The sequence below is a fragment of the Xyrauchen texanus genome, chromosome 20 (genome assembly GCF_025860055.1).
Source record: "Xyrauchen texanus isolate HMW12.3.18 chromosome 20, RBS_HiC_50CHRs, whole genome shotgun sequence".
In the NCBI taxonomy this organism is placed as follows: Eukaryota; Metazoa; Chordata; class Actinopteri; order Cypriniformes; family Catostomidae; genus Xyrauchen; species Xyrauchen texanus.
The window spans coordinates 17,771,770-17,791,953 of record NC_068295.1 but is presented as its reverse complement, the minus strand read 5'-3'; the positions used below and the strand labels follow the sequence as shown (position 1 = coordinate 17,791,953).

The 20,184-nt window shown below is 35.7% G+C and overlaps 2 protein-coding genes across 3 annotated transcripts in view; both read left to right on the top strand.

Moving 5' to 3' along the window:
• The window catches only part of parga (poly (ADP-ribose) glycohydrolase a), a 45,924-nt gene extending 35,222 nt beyond the window's left edge, over nucleotides 1-10,702 (top strand). The window contains exons 14-18 of one of the 2 annotated variants that reach the window (XM_052151668.1): nucleotides 4,419-4,497; nucleotides 4,691-4,799; nucleotides 5,061-5,166; nucleotides 6,208-6,336; nucleotides 9,773-10,702. In XM_052151668.1, coding sequence (XP_052007628.1) covers nucleotides 4,419-4,497; nucleotides 4,691-4,799; nucleotides 5,061-5,166; nucleotides 6,208-6,336; nucleotides 9,773-9,954 — 605 coding nt within the window. In that variant the 3' untranslated portion in view covers nucleotides 9,955-10,702. The remainder of the gene's footprint in view (nucleotides 1-4,418; nucleotides 4,498-4,690; nucleotides 4,800-5,060; nucleotides 5,167-6,207; nucleotides 6,337-9,772) is intronic. The other variant, XM_052151667.1, reaches the window with a different exon arrangement.
• A 4,412-nt stretch (nucleotides 10,703-15,114) lies between these two features.
• ogdhl (oxoglutarate dehydrogenase L) overlaps nucleotides 15,115-20,184 on the top strand; it is a 37,094-nt gene continuing 32,024 nt past the window's right edge. The window contains 3 exon segments of the mRNA XM_052150457.1: nucleotides 15,115-15,207; nucleotides 16,657-16,862; nucleotides 18,373-18,466. Coding sequence (XP_052006417.1) covers nucleotides 16,710-16,862; nucleotides 18,373-18,466 — 247 coding nt within the window. The 5' untranslated portion in view covers nucleotides 15,115-15,207; nucleotides 16,657-16,709.

The following is a 20,184-nucleotide window of genomic DNA, read 5'->3' as shown; positions in this document are numbered from 1 at the left end:
CTGAAATAACCACTGCTACAACCGAGGTATGCAGCAAAGCATTTGTGAAGCCACAACACGCACAACCTTGAGGCGGATGGGCTACAACAGCAGAAGACCCCACCGGGTACCACTCATCTCCACTACAAATAGGAAAAAGAGGCTACAATTTGCAAGAGCTCACCAAAATTGGACAGTTGAAGACTGGAAAAATGTTGCCTGGTCTGATGAGTCTCGATTTCTGCTGAGACAATCAGATGGTAGAGTCAGAATTTGGCGTAAACAGAATGAGAACATGGATCCATCATGCCTTGTTACCACTGTGCAGGCTGGTGGTGGTGGTAAAATGGTGTGGGGGATGTTTTCTTGGCACACTTTAGGCCCCTTAGTGCCAATTGGGCATCGTTTAAATGCCACGGCCTACCTGAGTATTGTTTCTGACCATGTCCATCCCTTTATGGCCACCATGTACCCATCCTCTGATGGCTACTTCCAGCAGGATAATGCACCATGTCACAAAGCTCGAATCATTTCAAATTGGTTTCTTGAACATGACAATGAGTTCACTGTACTAAAATGGCCTCCACAGTCACCAGATCTCAACCCAATAGAGCATCTTTGAGATGTGGTGGAACGGGAGCTTCGTGCCCTGGATGTGCATCGCACAAATCTCCATCAACTGCAAGATGCTATCCTATCAATATGGGCCAACATTTCTAAAGAATACTTTCAGCACCTTGTTGAATCAATGCCACGTAGAATTAAGGCAGTTCTGAAGGCGAAAGGGGGTCAAACACAGTATTAGTATGGTGTTCCTAATAATCCTTTAGGTGAGTGTATAACTGCATTTAAGATGTAATGCCGGGGTGATTCCTTTAAAGAGCTCCAGCTCCGCTTATTCCACAACGAGAGTGCTTATGTATTTAATTTTTTTTTTTTTATAATTCCCTACTAATTCCCTAATACTTTGTGATCTACATCACCTGAAGCTGTTTGGAAGGTTTAGAGTGCATCTGGACTGTGAGTTGTGTAATTCTTCCTCTCCTCAGTCAGGCGTGAAATGCAGTGCTGCTCTCACGTATCATCCTTACAGTTTAATGTGATCTCATATTATGTTAAATGAGATCAAACTAAAATTTTTGTCGACAATAATTTTTTGCTGACATTTTCGATAATGTCGACTAATTGTTTCAGCCTTTGTACAAAGAACTGTTACTGTTTTATGTGTACTTAAGGCTTGTGAGTTTTAAATCAGAGTGATTACTGGATGTTGTTGATTCGTCAATGTGTGCTTAAATGTACATTTTATGGGCCTCATTCATGAAATGCGAGCAGGATGATTTTTTTTGTGTAAATCATTTGCAAAGTCATTCTGACAAATTCTCGGATTTATTAAACTTTTTGTATTTTCAAAACATTACACAGACAGTGTGTAAGACATCCGAATGTGTTGTGTTAATTCAGGCAAACTGCCTTGACTACATTTGGATAAATGTGTAATTAAATAAGTACTGAAAAGCTTAACTAATAATTAAATGAGTGTAATTTACCATAACAAATAATATTAATTAGTAAAAAAGTGAGGAAAAAAAGCTTTTTCTTTTTAAACAAAAGACTATGTATTTAGAATGTTTTTTTTTTCTCAAAGTAGCTTATATATTTTTTTCCCAACTCTGCTTATCATTTTTCCAGCAGAAGTGCTTGATATGCGGTGAAAAAGGTTCATGGAAAAATGCCATTTACATTAGATTTTCTCTACAAAAATTAATAGCATCTAACGTGACTGGTTGGATTCTTTTTTTAATTTTGTTTTATTTGATATGAGCTCTATAATTGAGGTCTCATAATTGAGTATAGGCATTGGTAAATTGTATTCAGTTGATAACGTATGGGCAATGCAAATGCTGTTAAACCATAAACACATCGCTGACAGGTGCGTTCATAAACAACAGTAAAAAAAAAGAAAAAGACTGCACATTGTCATATAGCTGCTAATCTGTAATATCTTACAGCATTTCGGTCAAAGATCTTCTTCAGGCATTCTGTACATTTTTCTGAAGATTCTTCCAGTTGCAAGTGTATCACTGTTACAATCAGGATTTACCTGCCAAGTTTCACAAATGGCACTGGCAATGGGCTGCAAACTGAACCAGAGAAGGTTCATGGTGGTAGACATCCTCCTTCCGGCATGAACTGAACATTTTTACACTCATGTCAAACCATTTTATTGACTTCCAAACTGTTTGATTCATAAAAGAGCCTCCGATGACCAAAAAAACATGCAATAACAGAAGTTCCTCAAATGACTTCATTACTGTTCTGCAAAGATGGTAACAGCATTTACTAGCGAGTCTGGTGCCCTCCTTATGTATACCATTTTTATAGCCGTAGATAATGATAATTGTGAGTAAACGTGCACATGTCCCCTACAAAGCGTTTGTGAATCTGGCAGAAAGTTTTTGGGAAGGTTCATTTTATGTGCAAATAACTCCAAATTGACTCCTAGATTTACTATTTACTACTTTAATGAATGAGGCCCTATAAGTTTGGTTGTAATTAGTGGTATTTTAAAATAATTTATGAAACTATTAAAATAAAACTAAAAGGAATGTTAATGGAACCGTTAAGGAACCAGAATCGTTAATTTCTTTCGATTCCCATCCCTTGTTATGGTGCGAGAAGTGGTTGCACACAATTGAATAGTCTTTGTCAGAGCTTTGAGGCTGATTTTCAAAATTATAACTCACTAGCAAAGTCAACGTGAACTTGGGAGCTTTCCACCCTGTTACATTATACCTTCACATGGAATCAATCTCAGATATTAGTCATCTCTCTCTCTTTCATTCAATAACACTCTCTCTCTGTCTCTCTCACCCCTACTGCCCCTCTCTCCACTTAACTGTATTACCTCTTGGCCACAATGAATGATTGCGGGCACAGCCCACTCTAATGGATCCAGCTATTCCATCACAGTTATTACAACAAACGAAATATTCATCGTCATCTCTGTTTCTTTTGCACTGCAATTCGCCTTTGCAGCAAATCATATCCCGCCAGTAATGCATCATGACACAGGCTCCTTAATGCACTCTTTCTGCGTCAGTAGAGTTGGCAGAAATGCTGAGGCGTTGGTATGGGGACTGTATTTTAATCTTGTGATTGCTCTTTGTCTGAGTGCCACTGAAACTGGCCACAAACACAAATTGGATCAAGGTGAGAGAAGAGGATTCTGGAGGTATTCACAATAGTTGATGAGTGGTGCGAGTTTTGCCAATTTCTGGAGGTTTTATGTACATCTGGATCTGGTCACTTTATAAAAGTTGTTTAAGCTTGGTGTCCTGAAAGGAAGAGAATTATGCAATTAAAAATCACATTAAAGAAGGAAAATTGTGTTCAATATGTAAAAAGGTCCACTAAGAAAGCTGAAATGTAATACTTGGGTTTGTTTTCCATTGTTTGTGTTCTTGCTTTGACAGTTCCAGCCAATTTACCTTACCAATAAGAGTTATATTTAAATGCATCCAGTTTTTTAGCGGCCTTGATTCAAGATTTATTTTTTTACATTGATTGTCTGCATATGCATAAAACAATTATTCTGAACAGAGATCTAAGCCTTGAAGCAAACCAACTAGCTTTGAGATTAATAAAACCAAAATGTTTGTTTATAGGCAAAAAAATAAATAACAAAAAGTGTTTGGAAAAAGACAGTTACAAGACTGTATACTTAACAGTTTTTTAGGAAATGAACTACTCATCCCTTGAAGAATTGCAAATTAGTTAATGTCTATAAGTGTAATATTAAAAGTTAATTGCAAAATATTGAAATATAAAAAAGTTTATTGAGAGTATAGAGACTCTGTTTTTTTTTTTAAGTTAAGTGGACTTGTGACACTGACTTTGTTTCGACAGAAGCATATACCATCACTAAATGACCTCTGAGATCATGGTATGTCTGTCTTGAAAAGTTTATTTGTTATCTCTAGAATTTGTATTTTGTCTATGGAGATATTAGTGGGATCTTTACTTATGGAACCCTCCACAGACACACAAAATTATGATTGTGAATTGTTGGTCATTTTTGTCTTGTAAAAAGACCTAGCACACTTACGAGTTGTAAATAATGGTTTCATTATCAGGACATGCTTTTGTGTAGCAGATTAAGAGGTACTACAGCATTTTCACAGATGGAACAGCCTGGCCCTGTTTAACCAAGTAGTTGCTCTTAAAGTAGTTTTAATTGTTTTAATTATTATAAAGTGACAGGTCATCATAAAACCTAAATCATTGTGAGTAAATTTAGTTCTCAGATTTGCATAGATGGTTTGGAGAGTTTAGTCATGACTCTTTCTTTGTGTCAACAGAATAACTTCTCTGAATTGTACTCAGAATTATCTAAAACCCTTATGAATTTCTGTTTTATTTATTTTCTCTTCCTTTAGGCACAGAACAATATAGTAAGTACTCTGGATATGCAGAGAGCTACAGATGGAAAGAAAACCACAAAGATGAGACGCCGAGGTAAGAACAATTATGGATAACTAACCTAACCCTAAGCATACCTCTCATATCCCTACTTTCAGAATGTAGCTAGCTATCATAAATGTAACTGCACAAATTTCAACTTTAGTGTCTTAATTGCTCTAAGCAAAAATAAGGAAAGAAAAAAATGAAGAAACGCTTCAATAAAAAAAACATGTTTTCCTGTGCTCAGGGATGATTGGCAGAGGAGGTGCACAGAGATTGTGGCCTTGGACGCTTTGAAGTATAAACATTTCATGGAACAATTTCAACCTGAGAAAATGACCCGAGAGCTCAACAAGGTCAGCAGATGGTTCAATCCCAAATTATGCAGGAAAGAGGGTTTGTTTCACATTGATGACATGAAAAGGAAAATCTTTGACCTTTGGCATGCTCTTATGACCTTTTGATTCTATTTAACCTTGCCTGGAATTCCAAGTCTGTGTTGCTTAGTGGATTTAATGATTCATGACACAAGTCTTGTCAAATTTCTTCCATTCTATGGTGATTATTATGTGTTTGCATTTGTTTCTAAATGACATAAGGTTGTTTTCCATTCCTAGGCATACTGCGGATTCATGCGACCTGGTGTCGACCCTCAGAACCTGTCAGCTGTTGCTACAGGGAACTGGGGATGCGGTGTGTTTGGAGGTGACACAAGACTCAAAGGTATGTGCAGGTTGGAGAATGCAAAATAATGTGCATTGATCATATTTTGTTCCTCACAAAGTGATGCAACACGACTAGACAGTAGTGTAGACAAATAATCCATGTAATTTCTGAATTATCATTACTAGTTTAAGTAGATAGGTAAGAATTTAAGAACAACCTCCTAACTTTAAAAGTAGACTTTCAGCTGTTTTTGTTTTGTATTTTTGTTTGTTTCTTTGTCTATCTATTATAAAAAAATTTTATCTAAGACATGTTTTTCCACTTTCCTGTTATTGATCAGCTGACACATTTATACTTTCCATTAAAAGTGCAACATATTATTTTCAAGCCTCATCCATATATTTAAACTTGCAAGCTTGTGATTTGCCATCTGATTGTTTTCTATTGTAAGTATAGAAGTCTGATACATGAGATTTATTCCAGTCCTTGATAGTTCATCATTGTTGAAACCATGAAGCATTTGGAAATCTGTGTGCTTGCGTGCGTGCGCCTAATGAGTTGTCTATCAGTAAATTCATCTAGAGTTATTTTAGAGTTATATTATCTGTTTAGTTTTTATGTTATGGCTGGTTATACTACAGATTACCCGTTGTAATTGGTTGCTCTCATTTGAACAATATTCATTCATCAGTGGGCTGCATTCAACCTCATTAAATATTTAAAATCTTTAGACTCAATTTGAATCAGGGTGACTAATATTGAGTCCCTTAATAGGGATTGTTAGACATGGATTATTTACCTTTTATAAACAAATAAGATGTCAATAATTTTCTCTACAGCTACAAACCTAAAGAATCCACACTATGTAGTTGTATTTTAGTCATCTGGGTTAAGCAGCTATCAGAAATGGTAGCGGTTCCTCCGAGAATGTATTATCATTATGCAGTGGTTGATTGAAACTTCCTTGTACTAAAAGGGGTGTGAGGGGTAATCTGCATTGCCCCATTGGTTTAAATGAAAGGCTTCCTAAATGGTGTGTATGGTTTAGGCTCAGTGGAACTGTTGCTTACTGTCAACCTTTTTGATTTGTCCTTCCAGCTCTGCTGCAGTTGATCGCTGCTGCTGAGGCAGGTAGAGACGTGGCCTACTTCACATTTGGAGATGAAGGACTCATGACTGACGTGCATGACCTGCACAGCTTTCTCAAAGATAGACATATCACTGTGGGTAAGGGGCCTGCTACATGTGGTCCATTTTTGGACTATTTTGATTTACATGATAAACATTTTAATAATCCACTGTAGGTTTTTGTGATTATTTTTTTTTTGTTTGGTTTTGTTGTAGGGCTGAACGATTAATCGGTAAAAAAAATTGAAATCACAATTGACGTAGTGTGATTAACAAATCGCAAAGTCTGTGATTTCATAAAGATAAATATATAGTCTAGTAGTGCTCCTTGCTGCTCTTACTACATGTGCGCAGCTCTGTTTTCTACTCAAAGCACGCGTGAGGCTAATGAGATGAGAGCGTTATATTTACAGCTCAAGATTATGTAATTGTAAAAGTTTTTTAATTCCAAATAATTGGCTGCTAAAAGTTACTGTCCAAATCTAAAATAACTCCATATCATCGAGTTTTGTGGAAAGAAGAGTAGATGAGAGCATTTCTCTGCAGTAAAAGGCCATTGTCAACTCTACTACAATCAAATGTCTTCCTTCATGTTCCGTCAAAATAAAAGGCTTAAGGTTTTAACTGGACCACATAGCTGTGTTTTGCACAGTGTAGCATTAGCATGTGTAGATTAGCACATGCAGTTACTACATAAATATGCTGCTGTTTCATAATAATTATTTTTATGTTTGAATTTTTCGTAATTATTTAGTCTGGTTCTTTTCACGTTTAAGAGGTCATAAATGTGAACACCCTTCCTGATCGGTATTTCTGTTGGCAGCAGAACATGTTTGCCCATGACTTAATTTTGGTCAAAAGGAATACATGTCTGTCTGTCTGTCTAATATATATATATACACATACACACACACACACTGGTGGCCAAATGTTTGAAATGATGTACAGGTTTCGCTCTTATGGAACGTATCTGGTACTTTTATTCACCAAAGTGGCATTCAACTGATCACAATGTATAGTCAGAACATTAATAACGTGAAAAATTATTATTATTACAGTTTGAAAAAAAATTTCAGAACTTCTTAAATTACTTCAAAGTATTCTCATCAAAAAATCCTCCATGTGCAGCAATGACAGCTTTGCAGATCCTTGACATTCTAGCTGTCAGTTTGTCTAGATACTCAGGTGACATTTCACCCCAAACTTCCTGTAGCACTTGTCATAGATATGGCTGTCTTGTCGGGCACTTCTTACACACCTTACAGTCCCACAAAAGCTCAATTGGATTAAGATCCATAAAACTCTTTTCCAATTATTTGTTGTCCAATGTCTGTTTCTTTGCCCACTTTAACAATTTATTTTTGTTTTTCTGTTTCAAAAGTGGCTTTTTCTTTGTAATTCTTCCCAGAAGGCCTGCACCTCTGAGTCTTCTCTTTACTGTTGTACATGAAACTGGTGTTGAGCGGGTACAATTCAATGAAGCAGTCAGCTGAGGACATGAGGCATCTATTTCTCAAACTAGAGAGTCTGATGTACATATCCTCTTGATTAGTTGTACATCTGGCCTTCCACATCTCTTTCTATCTTTGTTAGAGCTGGTTTTCCTTTGTCTTTGAAGACTGTAATGTACACCTTTCTATGAAATCTTCAGTTTTTTGGCAATTTTAAGTATTGTATAGACTTTATACCTAATATTGACCTTAAGACATGCCAGTCTATTACATACTGTGGCAACTCAAAAACAAACACAAAGACAATGTTAAGCTTCATTTAACTAACCAAATAGCTTTCAACTGTGTTTGATATAATGGCAAGTGATTTTCTCATACCAAATTAGCAATTTATCATGATTACTTAAGATAAGGTGTTGGAGTCATGGCTGCTGGAAATGGGGCCTGTCTAGATAAAAAAAAAAAAAAAAACATCAAATAGTGGAGGTGCTGCTTTTTACATCAGTAATGTCCTGACTATACTTTGTGATCAGTTAAATGCCACTTTGGAGGTGTGTGTGTGTGTGTGTGTGTGTGTGTGTGTGTGTGTGTGTGTGTGTGTGTGTGTGAGAGAATGACTGAAAAGAAAATGCTTTTAAAAGAGTAACTGCATTTTCTTGCATTTCTACCTACATGTTGGTAGAAATGCTCTAGCTCTGCATCCCGGTGACAATTGATTGTCCCCCCAACAATTTGCACTACCCTATCCCACCCATTCTGTTCTATTTATTTATTTAAAATGTACATACTGTAAGTACACCTATACATAGCCATATTCTACTGCTCTTCATACTATTCATCCTGCACATACACTTATTCTTACTGCTCTTATAATGTTACCACACTGCACATAGCTGTACATATCTGTCTATATGGTTCATACAGAATATCCATATTTACTCTGTTTTTCTTATTATATATTTTGCATATATCTATATTATTCTTACTACTTTTAATGTCACTGCTACTACATTGCACATATTTGTACATGTTGTTCATACACTGTTCATATTACATAGCCATATTTATCCTGCTCTTATAACACTGCAATATATTTCTTGTCCTGCCTTTGCACCACCTGTCTACACTTGAATATCACATTGCACCTTTCTGCTTTTTTTGCACTTCTGGTTGGATGCAAACTGCATTTCGTTTGTACTCTGCACAATGACAATAAAGTTGAATCTAATCTAATGTTGGTTGCACCACATAACTCTGATTTGGTGTACAAATGGTTTTCAAATATGAATAATCATATTTTAAAATAAAATTGTTTCACTTAATTTTAAAAATGAAATGATAATAATAAAAAGATTATTCAGCACAACTCATGCCAAGATTTATTTTTTCAAGAAGTTCAGCTTTTAATGAGACTGAATAATTTTACTGTCTCCGGACATTTGCACGACATTACATTTTTTACTTTAAGCCCCAGAAAAATGTAATTGTGCCTATATATTTTTTAAATATCCAAAATAGAATAAATAAAATGTGATACTGCTGCAGGAGCAATGTTAATATGTAGTAGCTCACCCAAAAATTTTAATTTCTCACCCTCGTCGTGGGGCGTCGCTGGACACGCTGCAGTGCCAGGCAAAAGTATAAGCAAGACTTGGGAGAAAAGGCTGAGGAAAAGAAATTGCACTTATTGGTTCTTGCGTGTATTGGCAATTTTTTTTCTGAATTTGTGAAAGTCAACGAGATTTGAGAATGGGTCAGTCTTCCACACCACCCTCTGCCCAACATTTTGAGAACCACTGACTTCCTCAGAATAGTGGTCATTTGTATGCGACAACATGGAGCCATTTGTTTTACATAATTAAATTAGACCATTTGGCCTGTTCAATCTTGTGAGTTTCAGCCTCTACTGACCCCACTGTTTGTAATTTATTGAAACCTTTTTGAGAAAACGCTCTCAGCCATCTATTGTACTAAAGTGGAGTGAGCAGTAAACCCTTGCGCTCTGTGATTTATGAATGGCTCTGGATGCGACAGACGCCATGATGCTCACCATTCCTCAAATCTTTTTTTCTCTTGTCTCTCAGGCACACTGTATGGCCTCTTAAAGCAGTACTCTAATATGGTGAGTAAAAATGCCCAGAGGCCTGACGTCAGTCTGTATGGATTCATCTATGAGCAGGTCAGTACAGATCCGGACCCCAACCCTGTCCCGAGCAACAGCCACTTGCCCACTGAGTCTTGCTCCTCTCCTGCAGACTGCCATTAATGCTGACCAACGACTAACTAATATTACACAGTCTAAAATGCCTTGGTGCTTTCTTCTCCTTTAAAAAGACAATTTCGATGATTTTCTGTGATATATGTAGGGTAGCACATTATGCCTTTTTTTCTACCAGTAAGTGTAAGTCACTTTGAGTAAGGGGACTGGATGTACAGCAAATGCAATACTGGTTTCTGTAAGTCCTTCTGTCTGTTGAATATAATTTAGGTTTGGTCAATTGATGCAAGAAAAACTCTCCTGTGGTCAGATGGAAAACCTCTAAATAGACATTAAGTTCCCCTGTGACACTTGATTTTGAAAAGTATTTGCACAAGACTCTCCGACTCTCTCTTTTTCTGCTATAGTTGGAATGGGAAAGTATTGCTGACATTTTCAAATTTAACAATGTTTGATAATAAAAGACATGTAAAGGAAATGTTAAGTGTTGAAAAAAATGTATAATCACAAATTAAATTGCTGCACTATCAAATTGTGGGAAAGCATAAAGGATATAGTCTCTGCATGGCATTTTTAGTAATTCATTATGTTCAAGGTTTTTACTGTTTTGATTAAAGGTACCTTTAAGAAATGGGGTTGATATTTAAAGTTAGAGAATATTTTGATATGTTGTGTGCTTTATTATAATTTGATCATTAAAATGGTTGATTGACACATGTCTGCTTTATCTTTTCACTTTTACTTGTGTATGCATTCTTACATTTTAGCAGAAACATTTGCATACCTCAGATTTCAGAACAAATTCCTCTGTGGATATTGCAACCAGCCAGCCCAATTCAAGATGGCAGTCATCTATCTAATATCTAATTATGTAAATATGACAAACTGGCTTTTTTTTATTTATTTATTTTATAGTATTTCATTTTTATAAGTTCCTTGTGTCTGGCTATAAGCATTCCAAGGACACCTTAGATTAAAAAAACATGCTAAAGCTTTATCAGACCTTCATAAATCACACAGGCCATATTTTGTTTTAAACAGTGCAACAGTCTTGCAGTACAATAAGTGAGTAGATGCATAGATCAGTGCAGAGCTAATATGTTGCATTTGCTTTATTAAATATTCAATTATTTATGCTCAATTACAAATGCAATGCCATGCATCCAAGTTATAATGAGAAATTGCCCTTACAGTCTTTGCCATGGTATTTGTTATTGTGAGGTTAAAGATGTATCAAGCATTATGTAGATTCATACAGAATGTGCCTGTGATTTATATATTTTTTTTTACATGACTTATTACATTTATGCTAATACAGTGTGTAGTCACCAAAAGCAAGCACATTTTTTTGGACTCTACATAGGTCTTAAATGATAGTCCTAATTTTACTTTAGCTGATTGTTCTCTTTTGATTGTAAGACTCTTTCTGGTCTTAATCAACTGCAAATGCTTCTGAACATGTTTATCAATTAATTGCTGCAAGTACCGCACAAGTACCACTTACTGTCCACATTAATTAAGAAGTACTGCCTTGTCAACAATAGTTTCAGAAAGAACTGCACAGTGTAGCAAAACAAATGTTTTTAATAACTTTCCTTTAATAAGATGCCTCGAAAGGGATTTATTTCAAGAGCTAAAGTCAGAGAGCAACAAAATGGCATTTTCACTTATAATTGCATGACCTTTCTTACTCTTGGTTACTAGGCCGTTTTTTTTCTTGCATTTGTTGATCAAAAGCAATACAAAAAAGGATGTTGTAGAGACAAATGTAAATGTTTCATTTTAATAACTTGCACAATATGAACCTGTGAAATGTATATTTGTTTTAGTTTTTTTTTTGGGGGGTTAACTTGTGGACATTGGTTCCAGCGTATTGCAAAAATCTTTTTGTGCTGTATAACAAGTGTGGTGCTGCTGAGAGTTTACAGAACCCAATCAATCATTATATTTATGATCCGTCAGTATTTACTTCATGAGAAAAGAAATACACACTGATTTTTCAGTAGTAATGTACCCAACCTTGACTTAACAATCAGCTCCACTCTTCTACTCAATGATAACCAGGTCAATGACGTGACGCAATTTTTTTGTCTGCATCTAATAATTATTTAAAAATACATTACAAATGCAACTCACACAAAGCAATTTCTTTACACCACTTCTATGATGAATATGTTTTCAATTACTGAGTTCAAAGGCATTTTGATGTTTTTTTTTCTGGGGCTTGAAGACAGTAAAGTAAAATACTGACCGGAGACAGTAAAGAAAATCAAAGTCTCATTAAAAGCTGAAATTTTGGAATAAATAAATGTTGGCATGAGTTGCATATAGCTGAATAGTCTGTTTAATTATATATATATATATATATATATATATATATATATATATATATATATTTTTTTTTTAAATCCAGTGAAAGTTGTTTATTTAAAAATATTATTATTAATATTTGAAAAACATTTGTGGTGCAACCAACATGTACTGTAGGTAGAAATGTTGTTGTTATGTGACAAAAATCATAAAACAGAGATATCTTTAGACCCACAAGACTGTATGTGAAGATTTAAAAACAAATAATTATTTTGTCATATCATTAAATATCAATATTTTGACATTTTAATGAGAAGGTACATTTTGGTTCAGGTCATTTAGTGCAAACATGAGAAAACTTCTTGATGTTCTTGACTTAAAAATGTATGAATAAATAAATTAAGTAAGGTGCCAGGAAATTATTTAAATTTTTTAAGTAATTAAATCATTTTATTTATTTATTTATGTATTTATTTTTATAAAATGCTATAAACGTTTTTAAACAATTTGTAAAACTTGACAAAAAAAATTGAAATGAAAGAAACTTTTTTGGGGGAAAAAATCCCAACATTACAGAACATTAAACACCAAAATAAGTCACCGACTAGTTTCATTTTTGTAGAAATGCATAAAAATAAAACTTAATTTTACGTTTTACTCTCCAAATCCAATCCCATGCAAAGAAAGCTAGGAGCTGGAAATCCCCTTCTTCACTTCAACAATGCATTGAAGCAACAAATATTGTTCACATAGTTCCAACACAATTGGATTAAGTGAACACAGATGGATTGTAAACAATGGAATTAAGTTGAGACCAAATGCTAAAGAATTGTTTTGCATTAGCTCATTTTAAATAAGTTAATTGAGCAAGCAGTAAAAATCATATTGAGTTAACACTATCGGTTTGAAATCTGAATCCATTTGAACGTTTCATAGCAATGTGATCATATCTGTGTTGAAAATCACTTGGTCTTTACTAGTGGTCGACCGATATATCGCAGAGGCCAATAACTCGGCCGATATTCTAACTTTTTTTTAATTATCAGCATCTGCCGATACATTTTCCTGTTTGGCCGATTTTTTGTGACTGAGACATGTAAACGGCCAGTCATGGTTTGTTTTGTTGTTATGTGCCATCATGTTACTACAATAATAGACCGATGTGCAACACAGTGTCATTTAAAGGGTCCGCATATCAGAGCTGCGGCAGACACGTTTGAGCTCATAATGTTAAAGTGCTCGCCTGTTTCATTCTTCCTCTCTCTCCTCAAAAGTTCCCTGTAACTTTTAACTGTCTTGTCTGATGATAAAAATGCAAATATCAATAAAACTAATATCACATTCCATCTGCTAACATGCACATATCTGTTTAAACCTATGTAATTCACAAACCTCACGAAAATCCAGCGTTTTCTTTCTGTCAAGCGCTCATCTAATATCTTCCTCTGAAGTGTGTATTCCATCAGCAAGAATCAAAACTTCAGGATCAAATGTTCCTGATTCACAAATCATGATGGTCAGTCCGTGACAATCCAAGCAGGCGATCCAGGCCATTTAAACTGTCAGGATATTGCTGCTCACCCTGGATCCGCACGAGCATGTGAGTGACCAAAGTCTTTCAGTTCACTGCTTTCAGGAGGCTATTTCCTGTCATGCCAGAGCAGCTCCAATCTATTTGAATGGGGGAAAAACAGTCCAAAACGGTCCAAATTACAATCAAAGAACATATTTCAAATCAGCTGTAAAATTTGTTACGTGGCACTTTTTGTGGTTATAGCATCAATAGTGCTACTCTATAGTGTGCATATACAGTATTGTTAACAACTCTAATTAAGAGTCGAATTTGCTTTAAATGGTTGAACAGAATGCATATTGAACTGATGCATTTTCCCACCTTTTCTCTTAACATTGAAGTTTAATCATGTACACTTCTGATAGTACCATTATAGTGACTCAGTGACGATAGATGGCAATGCTTTCTTTTTCTGTTTGTTGGCCACTAAGAGTGATGAAGCTAGTTTGAAAGTACTATGGGGGAGGGAAGGCTTAGATTGTAAATTCCAGCAACCAAAAGAACATCAAACAGGATAACTGAAATTGCATGTTCAAGTGAATTCTGCACAACCCCTCAGAAAATTTTAAAAAGCTTAATTGTCTGAAATGATTAAGAATCAGATGTTACTGAAAATATCAATGTTCTCATTATCAGACCCCGGCACAACTTTGTTTGATGTTTGTAATTTCTATAAATATTTTATTTGACCCATTTAAACAGTGTTTGCCAGATTTAATACTTGTAAGTTATAATTGCTGTTTAATCTTTATAAATACCAAAGGAAAACGCATTGAGAACATGGTAGGTTTTCGAAGAATAACATGGGTCTTTATCAAGAGCAGAGCATGTTTATCTGTTCCCAATCCTTCCCAGCCTACATCTGTTTTAGAAAATTGACTACCGGTAATATAGTATAAACTATAATTACAAACCTTTTTATAAATCCCATTACGTTAAACAAGTGCAACACATGTCATATGAGCATTCAGGTAAGCATGTGATCTTTAAGTGTCTTAAGATATGTTTTTCCCCTTCAGTATGAATAGTTTGGTCACCCTGCTCTGTAATTGTAAACACTTCCAGAGTCACCTCACAGCACAGGTGCTTTATTGTGCCTATATATTCTAGGTACCTGGATGTGTGTACATTGGAGTTGATGTTGTTCGAGCTATAAATATCTAAATGTGCTATATAACTTTCAAAGATTGATTTAAAAGTAAAATATTGTTACCGTAAACCTTTATGCTGCGTTAATAGATGCAGTTTTGAGCTCAAGGACTGAACTGCAGTGCCGCGCTCAATGCCTACAATACATGCGGATTATGGGACGGATTTGACGTTGACGAGATTATAGTAGCCTACAGAGAAAAGACACTCGACCCAGAGTCCAACCGCAGCTGAACGGAAGCGGATCGTCTCCGCGCGCGCAGTTTAAGGTGAATTGTATTTGTTATGACGTAGAGATGCTACACTGAAAGACGTTGCGGTAACATAACCTAGATGTGTGTTGCGGAACAGTTGTAAACAACCCCGTCCAATCGATGCGTTTTTACGATACATATATATAATACCGCTGATATATTTGCCTCGCGTAAATGCGCATTGGGTTATCGGAAATTGGAAGTGATTGGAGAAAATGGGTTTGTGCTGTTCAAATCAACTTGTCAACAAAAGGTTGAGATAAGGCCGAGCTTTGTCTACAAGACTTTGCCATAAATTGCCGGAACTTGAGGCACATATACTGTAGATTGAGCACTTTAACACAGCGCTGCAGTATATTTTTGGCTCCAGTATGGAGGTTAATTACGGACAAAAATCTTGCGTTAAAAAAAAAGACCAATGAGCTCATCCATATAGCGAGGAGGACATAAAGCATCAAAGAGGAACATTTTCAGGAATTAGCATGAGATGTTGAAAGAGAGACAGTGGTAAAAGGTTCTTTCTACAGGTAGCCAGAAAAGCACTAAGCAATTTGCTGGTCTAAACTGTTCTTTTTAGGTTGAAATCTCTAACTTCAAAAATGTTTTAAATGTTATTTAAAAATTGGGTAAATAATCTTGTAATATACACACCAATCTTATAAATTATAACAAATCTGAAAATATCTTGCATAATAGAATGCAGTATAATACATATCATAAATAAATATAAAAGGAATATTTTGGGTTCAATACAAGTTAAACTCAGTTGACAGCATTGGACATAATGTTGATTTACTCAAAAAATTATTTTGACTCATTCCTCCCTTTCTTTAAAAAAAAAGAAGAGCAAAAACCGAGGTTACATTGAGACGCTTACAATGGAAGTGAATTGGACCAATTTTTGTGTAGGGTTTAAAAGGCAAAAATACGATGCTTATAGTGTTATAAAAGCACTTACATTAATTCTTCTGTATTCTTCTGCATTATTTGAGCTGTAAAGTTGTTTAAATCATCATTTTTACAGACATTTTAGGGTTTTGGGGTTTGTTTGCATTACATTGTTACAAGTTGTTCAGTTGGCTATAACCTTACACAGAAAAGGTTAGTAAGCGATTTTATCACACTAACATCACATTAACACACATTGTTTATGTCTTGTGGCTATACTTTTGAAATGTTAACGTTTATGTATTGGCCCCATTCACTTCCATTTGTAAGTGCCTCCCTGGAACCCAGATTTCTGCTTTCTTTTGAATAAAAGGATGAGCAAGTCAAAGTTATTTTTTGTGGTAATTAATATTATGCAACAAATGCTGTCGACTGAGCTTAAACTGGAATATTCCTTAAAGTTACAAGATATACTCCAAGTTATTAGTTATGGTAGATTTTAAGAACAAATACCATCTAGTATACCGTTGATTGTGTACTAATAACTTTCTGTTTCCTATCTACTGAAATTTGCAGACATCAGTAATTTGAGGCCCCTGGCTAGTGCCCTGAGAAGCAGTAGCAAATGGATGAGGGGGCATGTGGGTTCAGGGAAGCGAGTTTTTGACTCAAGTTGTAACTGTTCAACCGGGACTGCTAAGCCCTCATTGGCGGCCTGCAGCTCCAGCTACGTTGTGGAGATGTACTACGCTTGGCTGGAGGATCACAAAAACGTTCATGAGGTGCAGTGAACATCTACTAAAAGCACTCAAACTCTCTGGATGTCCCATTTCAGAGATCTAGTATGCTTGCTAAGGCATCTCTGCAATACTATCATTAATTTCTCATATTATGTAATGTTCCCAATCTGTAAACCTCCTTGTGCTCCAAAAGATACATTCTAAAAAATAGCTTAACCTCAAATGTCCCTTAAAGGTATAGTTCACAAACAAATAAAAATCTGTTATCATATAGTCAAACTTGTATGACTGTCTTCCTTCTGGTAAACACAAAAGGATCTGTTAATAGCAGAATGTCTAAGTTGCTCTTTGGTGACCATCAAAGTCAAGCAAGCATTTCAAGGCAAGGTTTTTAATGAATAGCAACTTAAATGTTAGTCTGTTCCTCACACAAAGCTATTGAATGTGTTCAGAATATAGCACACATGTCATATTTGCTATTTCTCTGATTTTTTTTTTTGTGTCCTTTTTGGAGCTTGTCAGCCCCTTGTACTCATCCACTTTCATTGAATGGAAGAGAGCAACTTGGACATTCTGCTTAATGTCTTCCATGGAATAAAACAAGTCATACGTGTTTGGAACAACATGAGGATGAGTAAATGATGACATAATTTTAATTTGTTTTGTGTGTGTGTGTGTGAACTATTTCTTTAAACCCTTATTTATAACCCTTTATTTAATAAGACAATCTGACATTTTGAAATATGCCCTTTTGTAACAGTGTTGGGATGCATACTTCCATAACACCAAAGCCAGCAGTCTAGAGGAAACAGGAAGAAGCGTCTTTCCACGCTGTTCCAAGGGCGAGGCATGTCCCAGACACCTGCTATGTCACAAAAGCTGGTGGCGGATCATTTAGCAGTGCACACTCTTACCAGAGAATAACAGGTAAATTGAGTCACTCTGGGTTACACATAGGATCTAAAAGCTAAATAAAAATCTAAGAGAAAGTTTACATTATTTTATTGAAAGAATGCACAAAAAATAACTAAAGAAATCGTATTCACTAGCATTGGCACTGGTGTGAAGGGGACCACAACAAATCAAAGAGGCGCCTGTAAATCCATACATTTTATAGTGTCCCTGTGTAGTTATGCAAATCACGTGATTAATTCTAACCTAATTAGACCTTATTTCCATTTCGAAAATGAAAATATCAAAGAGATTGCTTGAATCAAAACAGGTGGTTACATTTTCCCTGCTTCCTCTAATTAATTAGATGAAGTATCGTAGGGATTTATTAAATTCTGTCTTTTGGCAAAGCCAACATTTTTTTTCCTCTTTCCTGTTGTCAGCCTGTTGGGAATGTATGATACACTTAGTGTGAATTCCTATAAGATTTGTTAGTCATGTCACGCTGGTTCTTGTATGGTCAGCTATACTATAACTGAGCGAATGCACTTCCTTGCCCAGTTGTGCTTTTGTTTTTGATGGGTGTTTAAACTCTGCTTTGGTTATGGGGATACCAAATTCAGTTTAATCATCTCTCTCATATGCATTTTTCTCCCTTTAGTTACGTGGCCACCATGTGGCTTGGCTGGACCCTCTTGCTGTCGATCTGGATTCCTTCATTCCCTCAGATTTGATCACATCCATTGACAAGCTGGGTGAGATATCCAACCAGAATATTCCCCACAAGGGTACAATGGGGTTTTAGGCCTGGCCCGGGGTGTTTTTTTGGTCCGTTCTGCATAATGCTGTGCACATTTTAGCTTATCGCTGCCCATTCGGTCCATTTCGCGTCAGACCCACTGATTTTGTGAAGATTACTGTTTGACTGCTCATTATCCATCTAATTGCATGACTACTTGCCAAATAAATAAATGTCTAAAGGCCCCCATAAAACATAGTTTTTTTATTAAGTGGGGTCAATAGATTTTTTATGCAGAATGTTCACAGTGGGCTCACACTTGACTGATCCAATTGCTTTAGACATTCATTTGTTTAAAAAACACATGAGATGTTATGAAATGCCAAATGTGATTGAAATTAACAATATATATCATACATTTTTTCTGAAGTGGTTATTTTGAATAAGCTTTTTAATTACTCAACAGCAAGAAATCAATTAAAAAAATATTTTATATTTTACCAAAACAGTCTTCTCTTGTTATTTATTTTTACACAAACTCCAGTAAGTAATAAGTAATGCTCCAGTAATATTCTATAAACAGGAATGTATCCCCCCTCCCCTTTAGCCCCAGTGTACCCTATATGTATTCATATTTTACATCATAACTCACACCTTTGTTGATATCTCTTCTGTCCCTCAGCCATAATTACACTGCCCCACTTAAAAACAGCTCTTTGTTCTAAAAACATAAATGCTGATGTGGTTCCTTGCTTGGGGCTCATCCTTAAGAGTGTTATTATATTCTGCTAGCCACCCCCTCTCTTGTGTGGATCACACCAGCATTCAATACTGCAACTGCTGAGTGATACACTTTATATAGAAACTCTCCTAATTATTGCAAACTATTTTGTATATTAAAGCTTTCAGGCTTTTAAAAATATGTATATATTTATTTTAGTTTTTTTATATTGTGTACACATACAATCTTTGTCTTTGTTGTTGTGTCTAGTGTCAGTGCTACAGTTCTTTATTTTTAACTACAGAGTGCATTACTTGGCAGTGTGAGCTACTACCCAAGTTCTGTATAATGTTATTGGTGACTGACCTTGCCAGCCCCAACCACTATGTTAATACGTCTCTGTAGCAACAAGCCTGCGCCCATCCGCTGCAAACATCTTCCTTTTAATTATGAAAGGAAAATTAGATTGTTGGAGATGACTGAAAAAAAGCTATTTTATTGCAAAGTGAAGACACCCTTATTGGACCATCCATCAAAGGACAGATTGTGACCGCAATATCATTAAAATGCTTAATATTAGCCATAAAATATGTTGAATGTATGGAATATTTTCATTCTCTGTTGACATCAAATTGTTGCTGTGCAGTTCCTGTGTTTAATCTTTTAGATCAGTCTTTTCGGTTTAGCTCACAGCTTCCGAAAGCCATTGGAAGTTGCTTTCCCAGCTTCATAATCAGAGCTGATAGCACTTCATATTATATAAGGATCAAGATTATTGTAATGAAGTTTAATAACACTGCTTGTACCAGTCCTTGCATTTTGGTTATTTGGTGACTTATAGCACTAGATTAATGGTAAGGGAGAGAGGGAGCGTGTATGTGTCTGGTTTTAGGCGGTGTAGACGTGTAAGTGGTCAGCCAAACAATTCCTCATTCAGCTATTACAGATTCCCCAGTCTGAGACAGCGACAGGGGCTGGAGGGGAGAGCTATGCCCCAGACTGAATCGCAAGCA